We start from the raw sequence: 18,576 nt of genomic DNA, 5'->3' as shown, positions 1-18,576 counted from the left end.
AATTTGTACCCCGTTTTTCTGTTTTAAAAATTCAAAATATTGTTCCTTTTTTTATTTTTGGATAGTATGTAAAGACCCTTCTACCCTTACTTTTTTTTTTAATTTTATTTATTATTTTTCCTAATTTACCCTTGAATTTTACACGTCTTGTGCTATTTTTTTCACTTTCTCTCTCTAACTTTTGTTCATGATTGTGACTTTTATTAATGTAATCCATCCACTTTCTCCTTCTATTTCTTAACTACCGTGAAAAACACAAACAATAACTATATTATGGGACGGAAATAGTATTATAAATCACAAATCATAGATCGCACAAATACTAACATTGTACAAGTACGGACTACGAAGTGTATTTTATTCATGAAACAATTTCTTATGGAGTAAGTTATAATTTGAATGTGTAGCCTTTACCTTGAAGAGTACCTCAAATGTTTTTATTAATTTAGTAAAAAAAATTGCTACTTACTTAAAAATTGAAATTCAAACATTAAGATTAAAAACAATACTTTAACATAGAAGAAAGAAAGAAAAGAATCCAAAGGAGAAATGAATAGGCCATTGCATGGTGTCTTGAAAACATAGAAACACGACAACATCTGTAATTGCACTAGTCCCAAACCACGAATGGACGATATAGAAGAAAAAGAAAGGTCTGCAATCCTAGACGTGTGTCACTTTCACACATGGGCTACTCCAAATCCAAATTATTGTGCTTCTATTCATTGCCAATTTTTATCATTTTCCAATTCATTCAATAATACATGAATACATATTACATTCCCTCCCTTATTAACCACCACTATGCTCATCTACTAGCCACTTCTAACTTGTAGCGGATTAGCGCGCATAGGTTTTTGCTGTTTTTTCGTCGGGTACAGGTAAATTATCATTTATAGAGTACAATACAAATCTAATAATACCCCACTTAATAATAATACGAGTATTAATTATGGTCAAAGTTTTAGCTTTTTAATCGAGATACTTTAGTCATAACTTTTAATTGGAAATCAAGGAATTGATTTTTTTTAAAAACAATACAAGTTGAGGAATTGTGAATGCAAAGTATGTTTTTTTTTTTTTCTTTTTTATCAAAGATGAATTTCAGTTTTATACTCTGTATACTGAGATGATGTGACAAATTTTGGCTAAAAATAAAGGGTGAAATGATTTTTTTAACTCCATTGATATAATTTGTTGATTGATTATCTTCAGTGGCTTGTTTGGGTAAGTTGTTATAAAACTGTAGCAATGGCGTAGAATTAAATGCAATTTTCTATGTGGCTCAATCGTACCAAATATAAATAACTAAATAAACACATAAAATTTGTAAGAAAAGTCTGGAGTTAACATCCATGGTATTGTATCTTCATACCAAAAATTGTTTTATCCTCAAAAATTTTCATCACCATCAACTACCACAATCTAAATTGGTGACTTCGCGGCAGAACTCCTATTTCTAGCATTTATTCCTCACATATAATGAAGAGACGAAGTAGGAATGTAATTTTGGGATGGAGGAAGTAACCAAAGAGATACTTGATGGTGGACGGCCATTACCGCGAACATGGGCATGATTAAATATGTTTACAAAATGACATAAACTCATTACCATTGCCGCTATTTATTGTTTCCTATCAAAATGGACCGTATTGCATTGAATTTGATAGTTGATGTATTAACTTCGGCTTCATGGGGTGTTTATTTTAGGTGTGGTAGGTTAAAATCCTTGCTAATAATGTGCTGTGGTTCCTTTCATCATAATGGATTTCTGATTATCAAAGGAAAAAAGAGAATATAATTTACGCGTAATGTTTATTATTGGATAGAGGGTTGTGGAAAGTTAGAACATAAATTATGCTATAAAGTTTTGTATATAATGATATACATATACATATGATTTTGTATTTGCACTCCCAGTTTTATTAATTTTGTTTATCTTCTAGCGCAGTAAACTCAGAATGCAGGCTTTTGGCTTCTGCATAGCGCTATGGCTTGTTGGAGTTCTACTAATGACATCCAACTCCTCTAGTGGTACAGTTAATCGATCTATACTAGTTTCTGGTAACTACTTTTACTTCATATTTGCATGATAAGGAGATTTTGAGATGAACCTTCATAGTATGCCCTGCATTTGTCTATCTGCAGCACTAGTTTTTGCTCTATCACAATGAAAACTTTATGGCTTGTTTGGAAACCATCATTTCATTTCAAATGATGGATTTGTCCCAAATAACCTGTTTGGGAATTATGAGAATTTGCATTTGGATTTGACTGAAATTCTAGCCTTCAATAATCAAGTTCAGTTTATAGAATTTGAAATTCAATATCAATTGATGGCATTTCAAATTCTTTGATCCATTCTCTACTTATCTTCCTCATTTTGATTTTCCTAATAATTGTAAAACGGTTGCCGACTACTCGATCTTTTGTCACCATTAATAATGGCTAACTTTCTCTCTCTTATCCACTATAAACGTTCTCCATCGCATCGGCAACCTTCATAGATGCCACCTTCACCTTCCAACAATGGCAGCATAATGTCAAAATTCATAAACTAAAATCTGGAAAAAATTGAGTTTAACAAAAGGAGAAATCAAAAGACATGCAGATCTAGGGACTTATTTTTTCCATAATTTTGGTCGATAATTTGGGGATTTAGGATGAATAGTAGAGAAGGAAAGAGAATGGGAAGGGGAAATGTAAGGAAGAGAGAGAAAATAGAGAAATGTAAGGGAAGAGGTAATTAAGTAGAGATGGTCATACTAAGTAAACTTGAAATATGATTTACTCGAAATTCCAAGTTTCCCAAACAGATAATTTGGAATTAAATGTAAGTAATTACAGATTTCAAATTCCAGATTTGAAATTAAATACTTGAATCCAAACACTACCTTATGTAATTTGTGTTTTTGTTGTAAATGATCATTCTTTCATGCGGGAAGGGGGACTTCATTCCTTGTTATTAGTCTACGGTTAAATATTTTTTACGTTGAAAAATTCATTTGAAGATTATTGAATTTCTGCACTAGTTTGTGTCACAAGAGTACTCCTCTGCTTTTTTAGTCACTTTGCATCCAAATAAATGACTAGGCCATGGATGTACTCCGTAGTCAGATCCCGAGGAATCATAAACCGTTGGTTCTTTTGAATAATATTAGTGGTTTAATACTTACATTCATGTGTAGGGTAACAACACTTACAAGTATATGTAATTCGTGAATTGGATGCAGTAGTATAAGAAGGGGGGTGAATTTTAGTATTGAACTTGATGATAGTGAGATTTTACGGAATTGAAAGGAACTTAAAAGCTGGGTTGACAAATATGCAAGAGAAAATATACTAGGGAAATATCCTAGGCTCAGATTTTGACTTGAATTTACCATTATAATGAACCAACGACTCAATTACACCTTAAGTCTGTCCTACGTAACTCCCATATACAACAAGAACTCACTCTAATTTCTACTCTACAACAAGGGTTCACTGAAAGCCCTTGAACAATGGCTAAAAACATAGTACTCGTATAACACTTATATGTTGGGCACTCAAAAGCAGTTAGCACTAATTCGTGTAAGTTACTTGTCCCCGTGTTTGAGTTCCTTTTAGAGTCCTATATAGTTTATATGCTGAACTTGCATTTCTGATAATTTAGCTCATACTTGCATGTATGCCTTGTGTTGGTCTCAGAACTTGCACGATGTGACAAAATCTGGTTGAAAACTTTCTTATTAAAATAAAGTGCACCAGTCTTTTGATGATGCACTTGGTTTGCTCGCCTTGAATTTGCAAATCACAACACCAAAGCTAAGTTGCCTGGACTCTAATTTCAAGCCAATGGGTGCTTTGGCTGCAAAGTTATAACAACAATTGGCATTTAAGCACCAGAACTGGATATACCTTGCTAGCTAGTAGTCATTTTCGCCCCTCTAATCAGCCTTATTATATTCATCATTATGATAACATATCAACTTTTCAGGAATGGTTTTCGATAGCAATAAAATGACAATGACAGCAAGTAGAAATCTGAAGGTAACAACTTCTTTGGTATACGGCTTTGTTAACCTGTGTTTTCTGACTGGTTGAGCAGCTGTTTCTTGCTATTTTAGTTTTAATCACAAATAACATATGGACTTCTCTGTTTTGCAGGAAATCAGTTACAGTTTCAAGTTTGCTCAGGGAATTTCAGATGGTGATGTGAGCTTGGAAGACTATCGCCCTGTTGATCCGAGCCCAAGTCGTTCCAAGGCTTCTGTAAAACATGGACCTATTCAGCATGGCGCTCCTTCACATCCTTACATTCCAAAACCAAAGCCTCCGCCTCCAGCTCCTAGTCCCTTTGACCATGATGGATCGCCTTAACCTTTGAAAGTTATCAGCTTAGCATCTGATCTTAAGAAAGGTAAAAAAACCATCATAGTGTTGTTTGATACTCGTAGTTTGATGCTTGTATTCTTTTCACGGATGCCCAATGTATATCTTCTTCGACTGTAACATCTATTTCAGATACAATATGAAAATATGTTCTGTACTAACCCTATGGCTGGTTGATCAGGTGACCTAATTTGCTTATGCTCAAAACTTGTTATTACTGGACTCGTTAATCAATCTTTCACAGTCAGTCCTATAAATTTATATTCAGTATTTCAGTAATATGTTCTCGTCTCAATTAAATGAATTGGCTGATAGCTGGTGATTTTTTTAATTACGGAGTAAAAGAATAGTATATCTTCCAAAATTTGATTGATTATTCAATGGTCCTTTACATAAATAGAAGTGACTTAGTCCTATGTATCAATTACATGTAAAGCACAGCTTGCTACAGAATATGCATAATTATGCTTCCTAAGTCAATCAGTTCTATTGGAAAGAGTTATAAGAAAGCTTGATCATATTTTGCTTTGTAAAATGCCAATTAATGGAACTTAAAAGTAATGAAGAGAGAACAAAGTATTACTCCGTGTGCTACGAAGTACTTCCTCCGTAATATTTAAGTCTTCAGAACGGCCTCTTAATACTTGGTTAAATTACCGACTCAATCAAAAGCTTGAGTTGATCTTTGAGGGTAAGGAATAGGCGTTTATAAATATAAATTTGAATAAAACAATCTGGGACAGGGGATGTTATTAACATAACAATTGCCTAATTTTACCAGTAACCTTTTTATAGCATTTACAACATAACCTTAGATAATTTCCCCATTTTCATTATTATAAACTACAGTTAAGAGGCTTAAAGCCAGAGCACTATATTGTAAATATTGCAGGATATCACTAATTTAAAAAAACTATATAATAATTTGTTTATTTTGAAACAAAGTGTAAGAATATTCTCAAGCTAAGTCAACCAAATTCATATTTTATCTCTCAAAAAATACTAGTCCAACTATCAATCATCAATAACACCAACACCACCACATCCTCTCAAACCCAATGGCTTTACAAGAGCAACAAGAGCTAGGGCTCTCTGACGAGGGTCCCACGTGGCACAACCTGTTAGGGTCCCAAAACTGGGAAGATCTTCTAGACCCACTCAACGACGAACTCCGTCGTCTGATCATCCAATGCGGTGACTTTTGTCAAGTCACCTATGACACCTTCATCAACGACCCTAACTCTGCCTACTGTGGCAGCAGTCGCTACGCCAAGTCAGACCTTTTGAAAAAAACCGCCTTCCCTGGTGGTTCGAACAAGTATGATGTTGTAGGGTTTTTGTATGCCACGGCTCGTGTTAGTGTTCCTGAAGCGTTCCTATTCAAGTCTATGTCTCGAGAGAGGTGGGATAGGGAATCTAATTGGATTGGCTATATCGCGGTTTCAAATGATGAGGTGAGTCAAGAGATGGGAAGGAGAGAAATATATGTAGCATGGAGAGGGACTACGAGAAATTATGAGTGGATTAATGTTCTTGGTGCTAAACTACAGTCTGCCAAGTCTTTGCTTGCTGAAGGATGTCATGGTAAGAGAATTATAATCATAATTATGGTTTTTTTTTTTTTTCCTAATGAATTTCTTTTTAGCATTTACATTGGATATACAAAATGAACAAAAATCCAAAAGTCAAGTAAAAAAATGTCTAAACCATTTTATTTTATTGCAATGCAAGTAGGTGTATTATTGGCTTACAATAAATAAATAAATAAATAAATAAACCTTTGTTATTGTATAATTAGTAAATAACATACTTTTTATCACCTGAATATCCTGGCAACAGATAGGTTTCTTTGACTCTAATTTTCCTATTATGGTTTTTATTTCAGTCTTGAATTCTAAATTTGCCCTTGAAAAAGGGAATAAAGGTGTGATGGCTAATTGGCTAATTTGTCAATATAATCTGGCATAGACAAAGATAAATAGACAATAATGTAAAAATATGGCCACAGTTTTAGTACTTTGGCTTTAGTGTTCTGTTGGCATTGATAGGAGTTTAAACTTCATGATATTTTTTCATGATAGAAATTTTTTTTATGCTAGTATTATAAAAATATTGATAGAAATTTCATGATATTTTTTACTGTTGAATTTTTTTTATGCTAGTATTATAAAAATATTGATAGAAATTTCATGATATTTTTTACTGTTGAATTTTTTTTATGCTAGTATTATAAAAATATTTTTGTTATATATATATATATATATATATATATATATATATACACGTTTAAATTTTCAAGCATAGCTTTACTTTGATTTAGTGACAGAAAGAAGGCAAAGTGATTGACAATATTGTAAGTAGTAATTAAAGAAAATTTTAGTGAAGGTGAAAAGTTCTAATTATGGTGTGTTCTTCACATAAAATTATTTGAGCATAACCAATTAGATTTAATTTTCACTTTATACCTAGACCTGAGTTATTAGCCTTGTAAGGTTACCCTTACTTAGCCCTCAGAAGTCTCTACCATCTTTAACTAATACGACTTTACTTATTACTTCATATGCTAAACATACAACTCTTTAAAAAGTGAAAATTCAAGGGTACATTCTGTTCAACTTATTTTCACTTATTTCAAGTGTAATAAGTTCAATTTAGGTTTAATAAATTCTGATAAGGATTACTCAAGTACAAATTACAACATAGAATAAACTTTATTGGACAAAGGAAACATTAGAGTGGAGGAAGTATTAGAATAACTATACATTAATAGCATAATACAAATTTAATTAGCGTTCTTTTTAAAACAATAATAGCATTATGAAATGTCATTGGCGTTGGCCTACCTCGGTGCTTTTTTACCTGTTAGTTTGGGTCGTTATCATGCCATGGCTGCTAGTTGCTACTCCTCACGTTTTTGAAGAATCATACAAGTAAATAAATAAATAAAAAGGTATAAATTATCTTCAAACATTTATAATATCCTCATGACAAGATATTTTCCTTCTAAATTTATCAAGTGGTAAAATTATGCTGAAAGGTTGGTAAAAGACTAAAAGTTGTTTTTTTATGGTTGAAAAAGCATTCGTACAAACAAGATGGTTTCACATCTAGCAGGTTGGTAAAAGTTGGAAGAATTTTCAAATTTAGCTTATTACATAAAATGCTTTTTAAAATAGTCTGAATATCTTAAGATTCAGATTGATAAAAAAAATACTTAGTAGCTATTTTGAAATCTTATTCAAAAAAGCATTATGCTTGTGAAATAGTGTCTTCTTGTCAAAAAATTATAAAAATATAAATTAATTTTTTAAAAAATATATATATATCTAACGCTTTATTATTTTAAACGCCCATATATAGAAAGATAATTGTTGTGTATTTAGAGATTTAGGGATTAGAACTTTAGTGGCTTCAATAGCATGTCAGGAATTGATTTTCCTTATTTTGTATTACTGTAGAGAAGCGTATATATACAAATAAATCGGGCTTAAAAACACATATAGCCCAAAGAGCTAACTATACAATACACTACTAAAATACACGGGCTAACAACTACCTTGGGTAATTAAATTCTTACCGAGTTGGAATTCTTCATAGGCTGAGATTAGACACTTTAAGAATGGAGGAGGAGAAGGGCAAAGGAAAATCCCTTGGAGATTATGATCATGTACAATTGTAAGTGGATTGCATGTAACACCAAACTAAAAGAGCCACTAAATACACTAAATCTATTTCTTATATTTAGATAAGGAGCATCTAGCCATCTAGCACTCAACGAGGAGCATACTATATTAAAGTTTCATAAAAAGGTTTTTTGCATAATAATCAAAAAGGTACTTAGCAATATAGTCACCAAGTGTACGGTTAGCCTATTGGTTCAATTAAACTAAGGTCACTTTGAGCGAGGGTGGGGATCACCATATCCTTTCTCCCCATTCTCAAACCGTCTAGCCCGACCCATTTATCGGAGTTGGTAAATGTACTATATGTATGACTTTATGTTTGGTTTTACTTTTCTTTTTTTTTTTTTTTTTTTTTTTTTTTTTGACAACCACAAACTAAAGAAAAACACTAAATAGAAAAGCTTAATAAATCTACTCTACATCTAGTAGCAATGTCATGTGCCTCAGCCACCTGATCCCTGCTAACTTTCCAGATTAGACAAGTTTGAAACAGTTGTCCTTCCTGCAATAAGTCTTGAATTGTCCATAGTAGACGCACTTCCCTTCTTCTCGGATGTTTGATCAGTTGAACTGTCGCAAGAGAATCAGTGAACAATACAATTCGTCGTTTTCCTTTCATTCGGGTCCACCTTAGAGCAGCCACACAAGCTAAAAGCTCGGCATGTAGAGGGGAAAGGGCCCTTCCATAATCCCCACCACCTGTACTAAAAGCTTGGTTATTCACTGAGTAAGCCCATCCCGCCCCTGCATTCCCATCTCTCTTGCTCCAGGAGCCATCCACCTTGATAACCATTTCTATCCTTGAATCTGTAGGGGTACTAATGTCATCCGTAGCAAATCCTATGTTGACCCGCTCAAACCCCGGTGGGAAATTATGAGCCAATGTCTCTTTCCCTCTTATGACATCTCCTCCCTCTAATTTGCGCCAAACCGAGAGTTCTTTCATTGCCAGATTGTAATTCCTAAACAAATCTACCAGATAACCTCCTTCATTTCGAAAGATTCTTCCATTTCTTGTTAACCAGAGGCTCCAAAGTACCCCAATAAACGTTGGTACACGGTCACTCTTCTTTCCATCCTCGCTATGAAAAAGCAGGATATAATGCTGAATCCAGTGTCTCAGAGGAGTATAGGAGATATGCAAAGGGCAATTATGCCAAGCATACCTCGCAAAAGAGCACATCCTAAAACGATGCTGAAGGTCTTCATTTTCCATACCACAAGAGTCATAATGATCATCTATATCAATTCCCCTCCGGGCTAAATTACCCTTAACCGCCAATCCATTCATCACCAGCTTCCACAGGCCAGGAACAAACTCCATTTCGGTGGGATGTTTAGCTTCCAGATTAGTCGGTAGAAGCTATGCTCCAGACTAGCATCTTGTTGCCCTGATAACTCATTCATTAGAAATGCATAACCTGTTTTCACAGTATAAACTCCTGAAGCATGGCTACCCCAGTATAGTCTATCCGTCTCCTCAGTTGAAGGTAGCTCCATTTCCAAAATCTTCTGCGCTGTGCTCCATTCAAACTTTTGTCTTATCAATGCTACATTCCAAGATTTAGTATCACGGGATATTAAATCTTTCACTCTCTCCAAGCCCACCCCCCTCAGGGGTTGATCAGAATTGAAAACCGGAACTGAACCTTGCACCCATCTCATATTTGCGACTTTCACTCTATCCCCATTCCCGATCTTCCAATTATAGCCCTTTACAACCTTATTTGCCACATTAAATAAACCACGCCTACCCCACGAAGCACCACCCTTAAGATCCATCCTAGACTCCCCCGTACACAAGGAACAACTATGAGTAGGCTCCATAGATCTAGCCACTAATAACTGTGGGTTGCAGTGCATTCGTGCTACCTGTTTGGTTTTACAATGACAACTCAGTTCTTCTTAATAACTAGGGAAAAAAAATCGAGTAGCAATATACTCACTAGGGGTGAGCAAAAAATCAGGGTACCCTGAATAAGAACCGGAATCTGTTAGGAACCGCAGGTTCAAATTAAAGAACTTGTTGTAACAGGTTCCAGTTTAGGAACTCAATATTTGAAACCGGAACATGTAGGGTACCCTGTACCTGATAAAAGTATCACTTAATTTCAAATTATACACAAATTCTTACTTAATTTTTAAATAATAAATATCAAAATTATAATTATAAAAATATATATATTAAGTTTGTTAGACAACTACTATTAGTTTGTCTTATTTGCAAGTTGCAAACATTATAAATTAGTTACCATCCAGTTTTTTATTAAAAAAATCCGCGAAAAAGTTAGTGAGTATATTATAATACAGGGTACTCTGAATCGGGAACCGGAACCTGTAGGTTCCGGTTTCGGTCTCCAATTTCCAGGAACCGAATTCTGGTTCCCATGTTGAGGAACCTGTTGCGAAAGGTTTCGATTTCGGTTCTTGAAATTTTTACAGAATACCCTGTATGCTCACCCCTAATACTCACCCTTGGAAGACTAGCAGACATTTTTTTTTTGTCATTTATTTACCTATGTCAAGTTAAATTTGATCCATTATTTCTAATTCATTTAGTTTTTCAACAGACCACCATGAGAATGGAGATGATGAGAACGGAGATGATGAAAATGACGACGATGAAGGTTTACATAGGAAGCCCAAAGTTATGCAGGGTTGGCTTACAATTTACACATCCGACGATCCAAAATCCCCCTTCACAAAACTTAGTGCAAGAGCACAACTCCTTAACAAGATCAAACAACTAGTTGAGCAGTACAAAGATGAAGACCTTAGCATTATATTCACAGGTCATAGCCTAGGAGCAACCTTATCAGTTCTAAGTGCTTTCGACATTGCTGAGAACGTAACAAGGGAAATTCCGGTCTCAGCCATCATTTTCGGTTGCCCTAAAGTAGGCAACAAGCGGTTCAAGGAGAGAGTTGACGCGCACCCTAATCTCAAGATCCTTCACGTTAGAAATGTGATCGATACAATTCCACTTTATCCTGCAAGGCTAATGGGGTACGTACACATAGGAATCGAGCTAGAGATCGATTCAAGGAAATCACCGTTCCTTAAAGCCTCAAGACATGTCGGCGATTGGCATAACTTGCAAGCTATGTTACATATTGTGAATGGTTGGCAAGGGTTTAAGGAAGAGTTCCGGCTTGTGGTTCAACGGAGTATCGCTTTGGTTAATAAATCATGTGATTACCTTAAGGAGGAGTGTCTAGTGCCTCCATCTTGGTGGGTTGAGAAGAATAAAGGGATGGTGTTGAATGAGCAAGGAGAATGGGTTTTGGCTGGTCCTGAGGAAATTCCTGTTCCTGAATATGATTAAACCCTAATTGAAGTTTCTCATGAACAAAATGTTTCTGAAGTGAGATTTGGTGGTGCAATGTAGTTTATAACTTGTGTTGTTTGGCTACTTCATTTTTCTTGCTTTGTTTGGATATTAAATTATTGACTTGTTTTTGTGAATGATTATTGTATCCAAATCTTTAGCAGAGTACCATAGTACGTAGTATTTGATCTTTTTTATTATGCTAAGCATATTCAGTAATTCAAGCCTATTAAACTCAAATTAATTCGAATTTGGGCTGGTTTTCAAGTATTTAATTAAGCTAAAAGAACTACCTTACCAACTGATTCAAACATTTGTTGATCATAATGTATGATGGTAACTGATCAATTGACGCGGTCAAAGCTAATCTAATATGGAGTATACAAGCAAAGTTATAAAAGAAAATGACATTGGCACAATGCATTAGGCGAGCAAGTCAAAGACACGGCAAGCATGTTTAATATGGACGACCCACAAAACCATGAAGTTGGATACATTTATGAAGAATATGAAGAATATACGGAGTATATGTGAAATGAAATGTTTTTCCATTGTTGCCGTGTCAACGTAATCATTGTCCGTGCAAGTCTATTAAATAAACCAAAATTTTGAACAATTAAAATGTTGAGCAAAGATAAATTCTAATACTTTGTTACTTGTGAATTGTGATAAATTTGCAGTCAAGCATCTAGTGAAGACAATGAAGACATCCTACTTATTGAATCACATATCCCCATCCTCGTGTTTAAAGATGGATTTGAAAGGCGTAAATGGTGCTTTGTCGCTTTAGTTGGTGAGAGAGGCATGGAGAGTGGTGATCAAGTTACATTTTGAAAGGTTGGATAAAATGTCAGCGTGGTTGCCCAATTCGGGTGGTGTTAAAGGGGATACAAGGAAGAAATCAAGAAACAAGAACTTTTATAGTCATCACTTAGCCATATCCTTGTTTATTTGGTGGTATATTACTTTGTTTGGGATAGGGAGGGAGAGGAATGAAGAGAAAGGAAAATGACATCTTATGTTACTCCGTATTAATGAAAAAAGAGATGTAGTGTGATTAATCTCCCAATTTTTTTGGGTAGATGGGAAGGTTTTGTGCTAAAATGCTTCCTCGCTTGAAGTTGGGAGATTATATATCCTCCAGCATGCGGTTCAGAAATGTCTAGACTGTTAGTTATACCCTCTTGGTTTTGGAGAGGACCCTTTCACTCTATCTTATTCATATACTGTACATCTCAAGGCACGTAACGACCTGCAGGCAACATCGTGAGACCTAGGAGTTCACTCTATCTTGTTCATATACTTAACACCTCAAGGAACATAACAACCTACAGGCAACCCAATTGGGGTTTAAAGGATCCATGGTACCTGCAGCCTTTTAGACCTCATATTGATCATCATGATTGAAACTGGGAGGGATTTTTAGCAACGGAATAAGAGCAGATTCGACTCGGATTAGGTTTAGTAAAGACTAAAGGGGTTGGTTTCAGCAAACTCGTCGTTAGATGTAAAACTAATTGGTGATTGAGCTGGACACTTCTTTGGTCACTAATGCCCCAGACAAATTTAGAGTTGTCTGATACTCTGACAGTACTCTTACCTTCAGTTCAACAACTGATGGTCTGATACTCTGATAGTACTCTTACTTTCTTTCTTTTTTAAAATTTTTGACAAAATACCATAATATTGATTTTATAAGCTCAAAGTATCTTTCTTTCAAAAAAAAAAAAGGTCAAAGTATCTACGTAAACTATTTAACTGTATGTGGACATTAAAGGAATGGAATGAACAAATCAAATCAAACTAATAAAGCACAATAAATCAAAAACAAAAACAAATTCACCATTGCAAAAACAATCTGAGTCCTTTGGTGGTAGCTGGATTATCTATGTTCATCATCTTCTTGTTTATTACCACTTGTACTTATTTTATACAAGCAAACACTAAAGTTTTGCAGTAGAAAGTATTTTAAACAAACTTTTTTTTTTTAAATATATATTATATGTTACATATATTAATACAATGTAAAAAAGAAATGTTCAGATTATAGATTTTTTATTACTGAAGTTTATAGCATAATTTTAATCATGACTTTCTATTTAGAAAACAGGGTACCATAGCCCATATATCCACTAGTCAACAGGGAACAGGTCTATAATATTTATCATCAAAAACAACTCCATACTCATCATTAACATATAACACCCCCACCATCTTCTCTCCCCAAAGTCTCCCCATCCACCAGCAGAGCCACCCCTTCCCCTCTTGGCCCTTTCCTATGGCCGAACAAGAACTAGGACTTTCAGAATGTGGCCCAACATGGCACAACCTTCTAGGGTCCAAAAACTGGGAAGACCTTCTAGACCCACTCAATGATGATCTTCGTCGTCTGATTATCCGGTGTGGTGACTTCTGCCAAGTCACCTACGACACCTTCATCAACGATCCTAACTCTGCCTACTGTGGCTGCAGCCGCTATGCCAAGTCAAACCTCCTCCGCAAGACTGCCTTCCCAGGTGGTGGGCATAAATATGATGTTGTTGGCTTCCTTTATGCCACAGCTCGGATTAGTGTTCCTGAGGCCTTTCTTCTAAAGTCGTTGTCACGTGAGAGGTGGGATAGGGAGTCAAACTGGATGGGATATATTGCAGTTTCTAATGATGAAGTGAGTAGGGAAATGGGAAGGAGAGAAATTTATGTGGCGTGGAGAGGAACTACCAGAAGTTATGAGTGGATTGATGTTCTTGGAGCTAAGCTGCAATCTGCCAAGCCCCTGCTACGGGAAGGAGCTCTTGGTAAGAAACACATTTCTCTAATGCAGATTATCTAAAAACATATATTAAATGCAGATTCAGTTGTTAATGACAGACTAACACTGTCAGACTGTTTACAGAGGTATTCATGAAATTGTTTGTATTAATAATGGCTAATCAGCGGTAGCTACAATGTTGAAAAACCCCCCATTAGTGATAGCTCACCTTGCTAATACCAAGAGCACAATAAGTTACCTTTCTACGTTTTCAACTGATCATTTGAAGTAACCATATATGGTCTCCAGTCTCCTTTAATCAATTTACGTAAACACTTTAGAATAGGTAAGTCAAATCACTACAAGAATGTCTTAAGCAACAAAAAAAGGTAATTTATGCATAAGTGGTTTTGGTGCACAAAACAAAAAGACTGGTGTAGGAGCATATAAGATTTTGTGCATTTGTGATAGATACAATTATAGATCATGAAACATTCAGTGTTAAATGTAATGAAATACATATATCAATATATGTGAGCTTGTAAAGAAGTGAAAATACAGGCATTATGTCATCATACAAGTCATTGTTTTGTTTGATATCTTGACATAGGATTAACTAACTTGTTCAACTTATTCCACCAGACCATCATGAGAATGGAGAAGATGGTAGCGACAACGAAGATGATCACAGGTTGCCCAAAGTCATGAGAGGGTGGCTCACAATATACACATCTGACGACCCAAGATCCCCCTTCACAAAATTAAGTGCAAGATCACAGCTCTTGAATAAGATCAAGCAACTAATTGACAAATACATAGATGAGGACTTGAGCATCTTATTCACAGGCCACAGCCTAGGAGCAACCTTGTCAATCCTAAGTGCTTTTGATGTTGTTGAGAACATTACGACAGAGATCCCAGTATCAGCCATTGTATTTGGTTGCCCCAAAGTGGGAAACAAGCACTTCAAGGAGAGGCTTGATTTGTACCCCAATCTTAAGGTACTTCATGTGAAAAACACACTTGATTTAATCCCTCATTATCCAGCAAGGCTTATGGGTTATGTATATTTAGGCACTGAACTAAATATCGATACAAGGAAATCTCATTACTTAAAGCACTCAAAAGATCCTGGCGATTGGCATAATTTGCAAGCTATGCTACATGTGGTGAATGGTTGGCATGGGATTAAGAGGCAGTTTAAGCTTATAATCCAGCGAAGTATCGCGTTGGTCAATAAGTCATGCGATTACCTTAAGGAAGAGTGTCTTGTACCACCATCTTGGTGGGTGGAGAAGAATAAAGGAATGCAGATGAATGAAGAAGGTGAATGGATTCTAGCTTGTCCTGAGGAATGTCCGATTCCTGAATTTGATTAGAAACATTTCCTCCTTCCCCAAGTGAAAACGCCATTTGACCCAAAGACCTTAGCCCTAGATAAATGTTTCATTTCACTTTCAATCAACCAAACCCCACTACTTTCTTATTTTAATTCACTTTTAATCGATGTATTGTTTTGTATACTAGTATTTGCCTTCAATCAACCAAATCCCAGTTTCTTCTTTTTATTCACCTTCAATCAACTAAATCCACTATTTTCTATTTTTGTTCACCTTCCAAACATCGTGGGCAAAAGGCATTATTTGGGGATGGAGTATTGTTTGGCTGCTTATTGCAATTTTGGTCAGAGACTATATTGTAGATTCATACCCACTATGCACTTTAACCTTTAAGACCTAGAATTTCACCCCCTACATACATTATTTATGATCACATTCTCTAAACCAATCACAATTACGACATATATCAACAGGAGAAAAACATAAACCTTTACCGTAGTTGTGTAATTTAAATTATCTTCAACCTACTATTAGTACTACAGTATTGAGAAATTCGATCACAGTATTCTAAGAAATGTTACAAAATTTTAGATACATGTTAAAATAATGCACTACTATATAATTCTGAAGGAGGAGTAGTGATTACATTAATATGTTAAGATAGAAACTATTTAGCAGTTTGTATAATAGTACTGCTACACTGCAACAGACGCATACCAGAAGTTTTCTATAGAAGGAACAATTTTTAGTCATATATTAATAGACTTGAACTTCACTTCAAGCTGCTGAGAACATAGAGCAATATAATCCATAGAGACTAGAGAAACTATAACTAACAATGAATGAACAATTCTATAAGCATGACATATAATGAGGTGTTCGATCAGAAAAAATCATAGGTCAAAATAAGAAATTCAAGGCTAGTAAAATCATCTAACCTGTCCTAAAGCTTGATGTACGATATTATCATTTATAAACGGCCTTAACATCCACATCTTGCAGTAGCTATCCAATTCACCGCTGGATGATTTTAGATTCAATGAAGAAACAATCTTTTCCTGCATCGTATAATCTTGTTTCACCATGCTGTATATTACTGCCATAGAAGAGGCACAACCAGCAGCATCAAGCTTTCGGGAAGCAATTACCTCTTGTTCTGAACCCTGGGAATCCATATCTAATTGGTCATCTGGGTTCATGATCAAAGCATTGCCTGCCTTATCCATAAGACTCTGAAGTTCATCAATTATGCCTTTGGCTTTAAGTGAATAATCCCGAAGGTTGCCCAGGCTTGTGTTCAGCTGACAAACACTCACTGTGCTATCGTAAGCATTAATGCAACCAGCATCTACATATGTACTAACCCTCTTAGTTTCATTTGCTTTAACAATGCTCTTGACTAGCTCTGATGATTCAAATATTGAAGGGCGTCGAAGAAACTCAAGTGTCTGCTGAAATCTAACAAGAAACGTCTGTCCAACTTCCACTAACTCCTCAAACTTGATAACTCCCACCATAAATTCTGCCAGGAACCCCCTCAATTCATCATCCAGATTGGATTTTACTCCTTCCATTCTGAAATACATAAGAACATAAGTTGCCGAACCAAATTGAAAAGCAATATGTAAAGCCGAAGTTTGTAGTCCTTAATCAAACATCACAAATATTCTGAAATCCATAAGAACACAAGTTGCCATACCAAATTGAAATGCAACATATAAAGACGAAGTTTGTAGTTCTAAATCAAAGATCACAAATATTCATCGATTATCAATTGACAAGTCCTCACAATCTTACACATAACATTTTTAACTCCAACCAAAACAGCTTCATATCCAAGCACAAACTACCAAATGTTTAGTCACCAAAAGTCACAAACTTCAACACCGTCTCCCACCATCTCTTAAAGTTCTTCCTATTTCAACGATGAATGTCTCACAAAATCAAGTCAATTTCGATAACGAAACACCATTAGACTCGGGAGCAGCAAACAAAACATAACAAGCTAAACAAACATTTCAAAGATTATATCATGAAAATAGCATAAATACAAGATACTTGTACAACATTTTGGTTTTATATTTATAAAAATGGTCGTAAAATTAATGTCTCCTCTACCTTTCTAATTCTTCCATTGGGTCAACCTCGATGAGATTGCTTCATGTCATAAATCAGACTAAAAAATGGTGGGGTTTTAATAAAATTCACATCTTATTCTGTAAGTTGATTCACAAATAATGCCGAAATTTTACCACTAACACAAATTTCATATCAAAATCAGTAAAAAAAAAAAAAAATGGGGTTATGAATTTCATAAGCTACAAATACTTGGTAATTTGGTATATATACAACTCAATTACTTAAAAAAAAAAAGTACCATGTTGAATAGGATTATATCATTACAAAAAAATTGAAACATTTCCTGAACTAGAGCAAATTGTCTAACAGTCAAAACAAATTATTAAGGACAATACAATTTAGATAAAAGAAACACAAAGCAAATATTGGATGAGTGGTAAAGTACCTAGGATTCCGGTGAAAAGAGAGAGATTGAAAGCCAACCTAAAACGAGAGAGCCAAAGAAAGTGTTGTCGCAACCATTCGCCACTATTGTTGGAGTTAGTTTAATACTTCCCATATTAGGGGTACCCATCCAAATCTGATTACACAAGTAAGGCCGAAGACCTCTTGTTTCTGAAAAACAAAGCTCGTTTATCAAACGGTTAAAATTGTAATGTTTCAAGAAAAATCATTTGTTGAACTCTTAAAGTAACAATAATTGATACAAACGTTACTTGAAGTAACGGTTGCCGAAGAACGGCTAGAAAACAGTTATATTTATTTACAATTTTGCCTTTGTTTATCAATAGAGAAACTTAGAACCGGTTCTCATACGATTATTTTTAGTTCTGTTCTGTTCAACTTTAATAAGTTCAGTTCAGTTCACTTTACTTTAGTTTAATTCAGTTCAGTTCAGCTCATTTCAATCAATGAGAACAAGCCCTTAGAATATCTCTTCATCAGTCTTTCTTTTTTGTAGGTTATTTTGTTTTAATTTGTTTCAAGGTATGTTTGTTTTATTTTATTAGAAAACTTAACAAC

The 18,576-nt window shown here is 35.0% G+C and overlaps 3 protein-coding genes and 1 pseudogene across 6 annotated transcripts; 3 read left to right on the top strand and 1 right to left on the bottom strand.

The window, feature by feature from the left end:
• The first annotated feature begins 692 nt into the window (after window positions 1-692).
• On the top strand, window positions 693-4,608 carry LOC145559866 (uncharacterized). Of its 4 annotated transcripts, none has more exons than XM_081621149.1 (4): window positions 693-881; window positions 1,952-2,034; window positions 3,980-4,032; window positions 4,150-4,608. In XM_081621149.1, the coding sequence occupies exons 2-4, from the start codon at window positions 1,962-1,964 to the stop codon at window positions 4,360-4,362; spliced, it is 339 nt and encodes a 112-aa protein (XP_081477275.1). In that variant the 5' UTR covers window positions 693-881; window positions 1,952-1,961; the 3' UTR covers window positions 4,363-4,608. The 4 variants fall into 4 exon arrangements, with proteins under 4 accessions (XP_081477275.1, XP_081477272.1, XP_081477274.1 ...); XM_081621146.1 differs by having other exon boundaries at window positions 1,952-2,064; XM_081621148.1 differs by having other exon boundaries at window positions 1,947-2,034.
• Window positions 4,609-5,374: 766 nt separating this feature from the next.
• LOC145559865 (phospholipase A1-IIdelta-like) lies at window positions 5,375-11,580 on the top strand. Its single transcript, XM_081621145.1, has 2 exons — window positions 5,375-5,958; window positions 10,628-11,580. Exons 1-2 carry the CDS (start codon window positions 5,433-5,435, stop codon window positions 11,380-11,382), a joined length of 1,281 nt encoding a protein of 426 aa, XP_081477271.1. The 5' UTR covers window positions 5,375-5,432; the 3' UTR covers window positions 11,383-11,580.
• Window positions 11,581-13,535: 1,955 nt separating this feature from the next.
• Window positions 13,536-16,102, top strand: LOC145559864 (phospholipase A1-IIdelta-like; annotated as a pseudogene).
• A 22-nt stretch (window positions 16,103-16,124) lies between these two features.
• On the bottom strand, window positions 16,125-18,308 carry LOC145559863 (uncharacterized). The gene is made up of 2 exons (XM_081621144.1): window positions 17,999-18,308; window positions 16,125-17,049 (listed from the first exon to the last, which is right to left on the bottom strand). Exon 2 carries the CDS (start codon window positions 17,046-17,048, stop codon window positions 16,404-16,406), a length of 645 nt encoding a protein of 214 aa, XP_081477270.1. The 5' UTR covers window position 17,049; window positions 17,999-18,308; the 3' UTR covers window positions 16,125-16,403.
• Window positions 18,309-18,576: the final 268 nt, after the last annotated feature.

Source organism: Chenopodium album, chromosome 9 (genome assembly GCF_948465745.1).
Source record: "Chenopodium album chromosome 9, dcCheAlbu1.1, whole genome shotgun sequence".
NCBI lineage: Eukaryota > Viridiplantae > Streptophyta > Magnoliopsida > Caryophyllales > Amaranthaceae > Chenopodium > Chenopodium album.
This window is presented reverse-complemented; position numbering and strand designations above follow the sequence as displayed.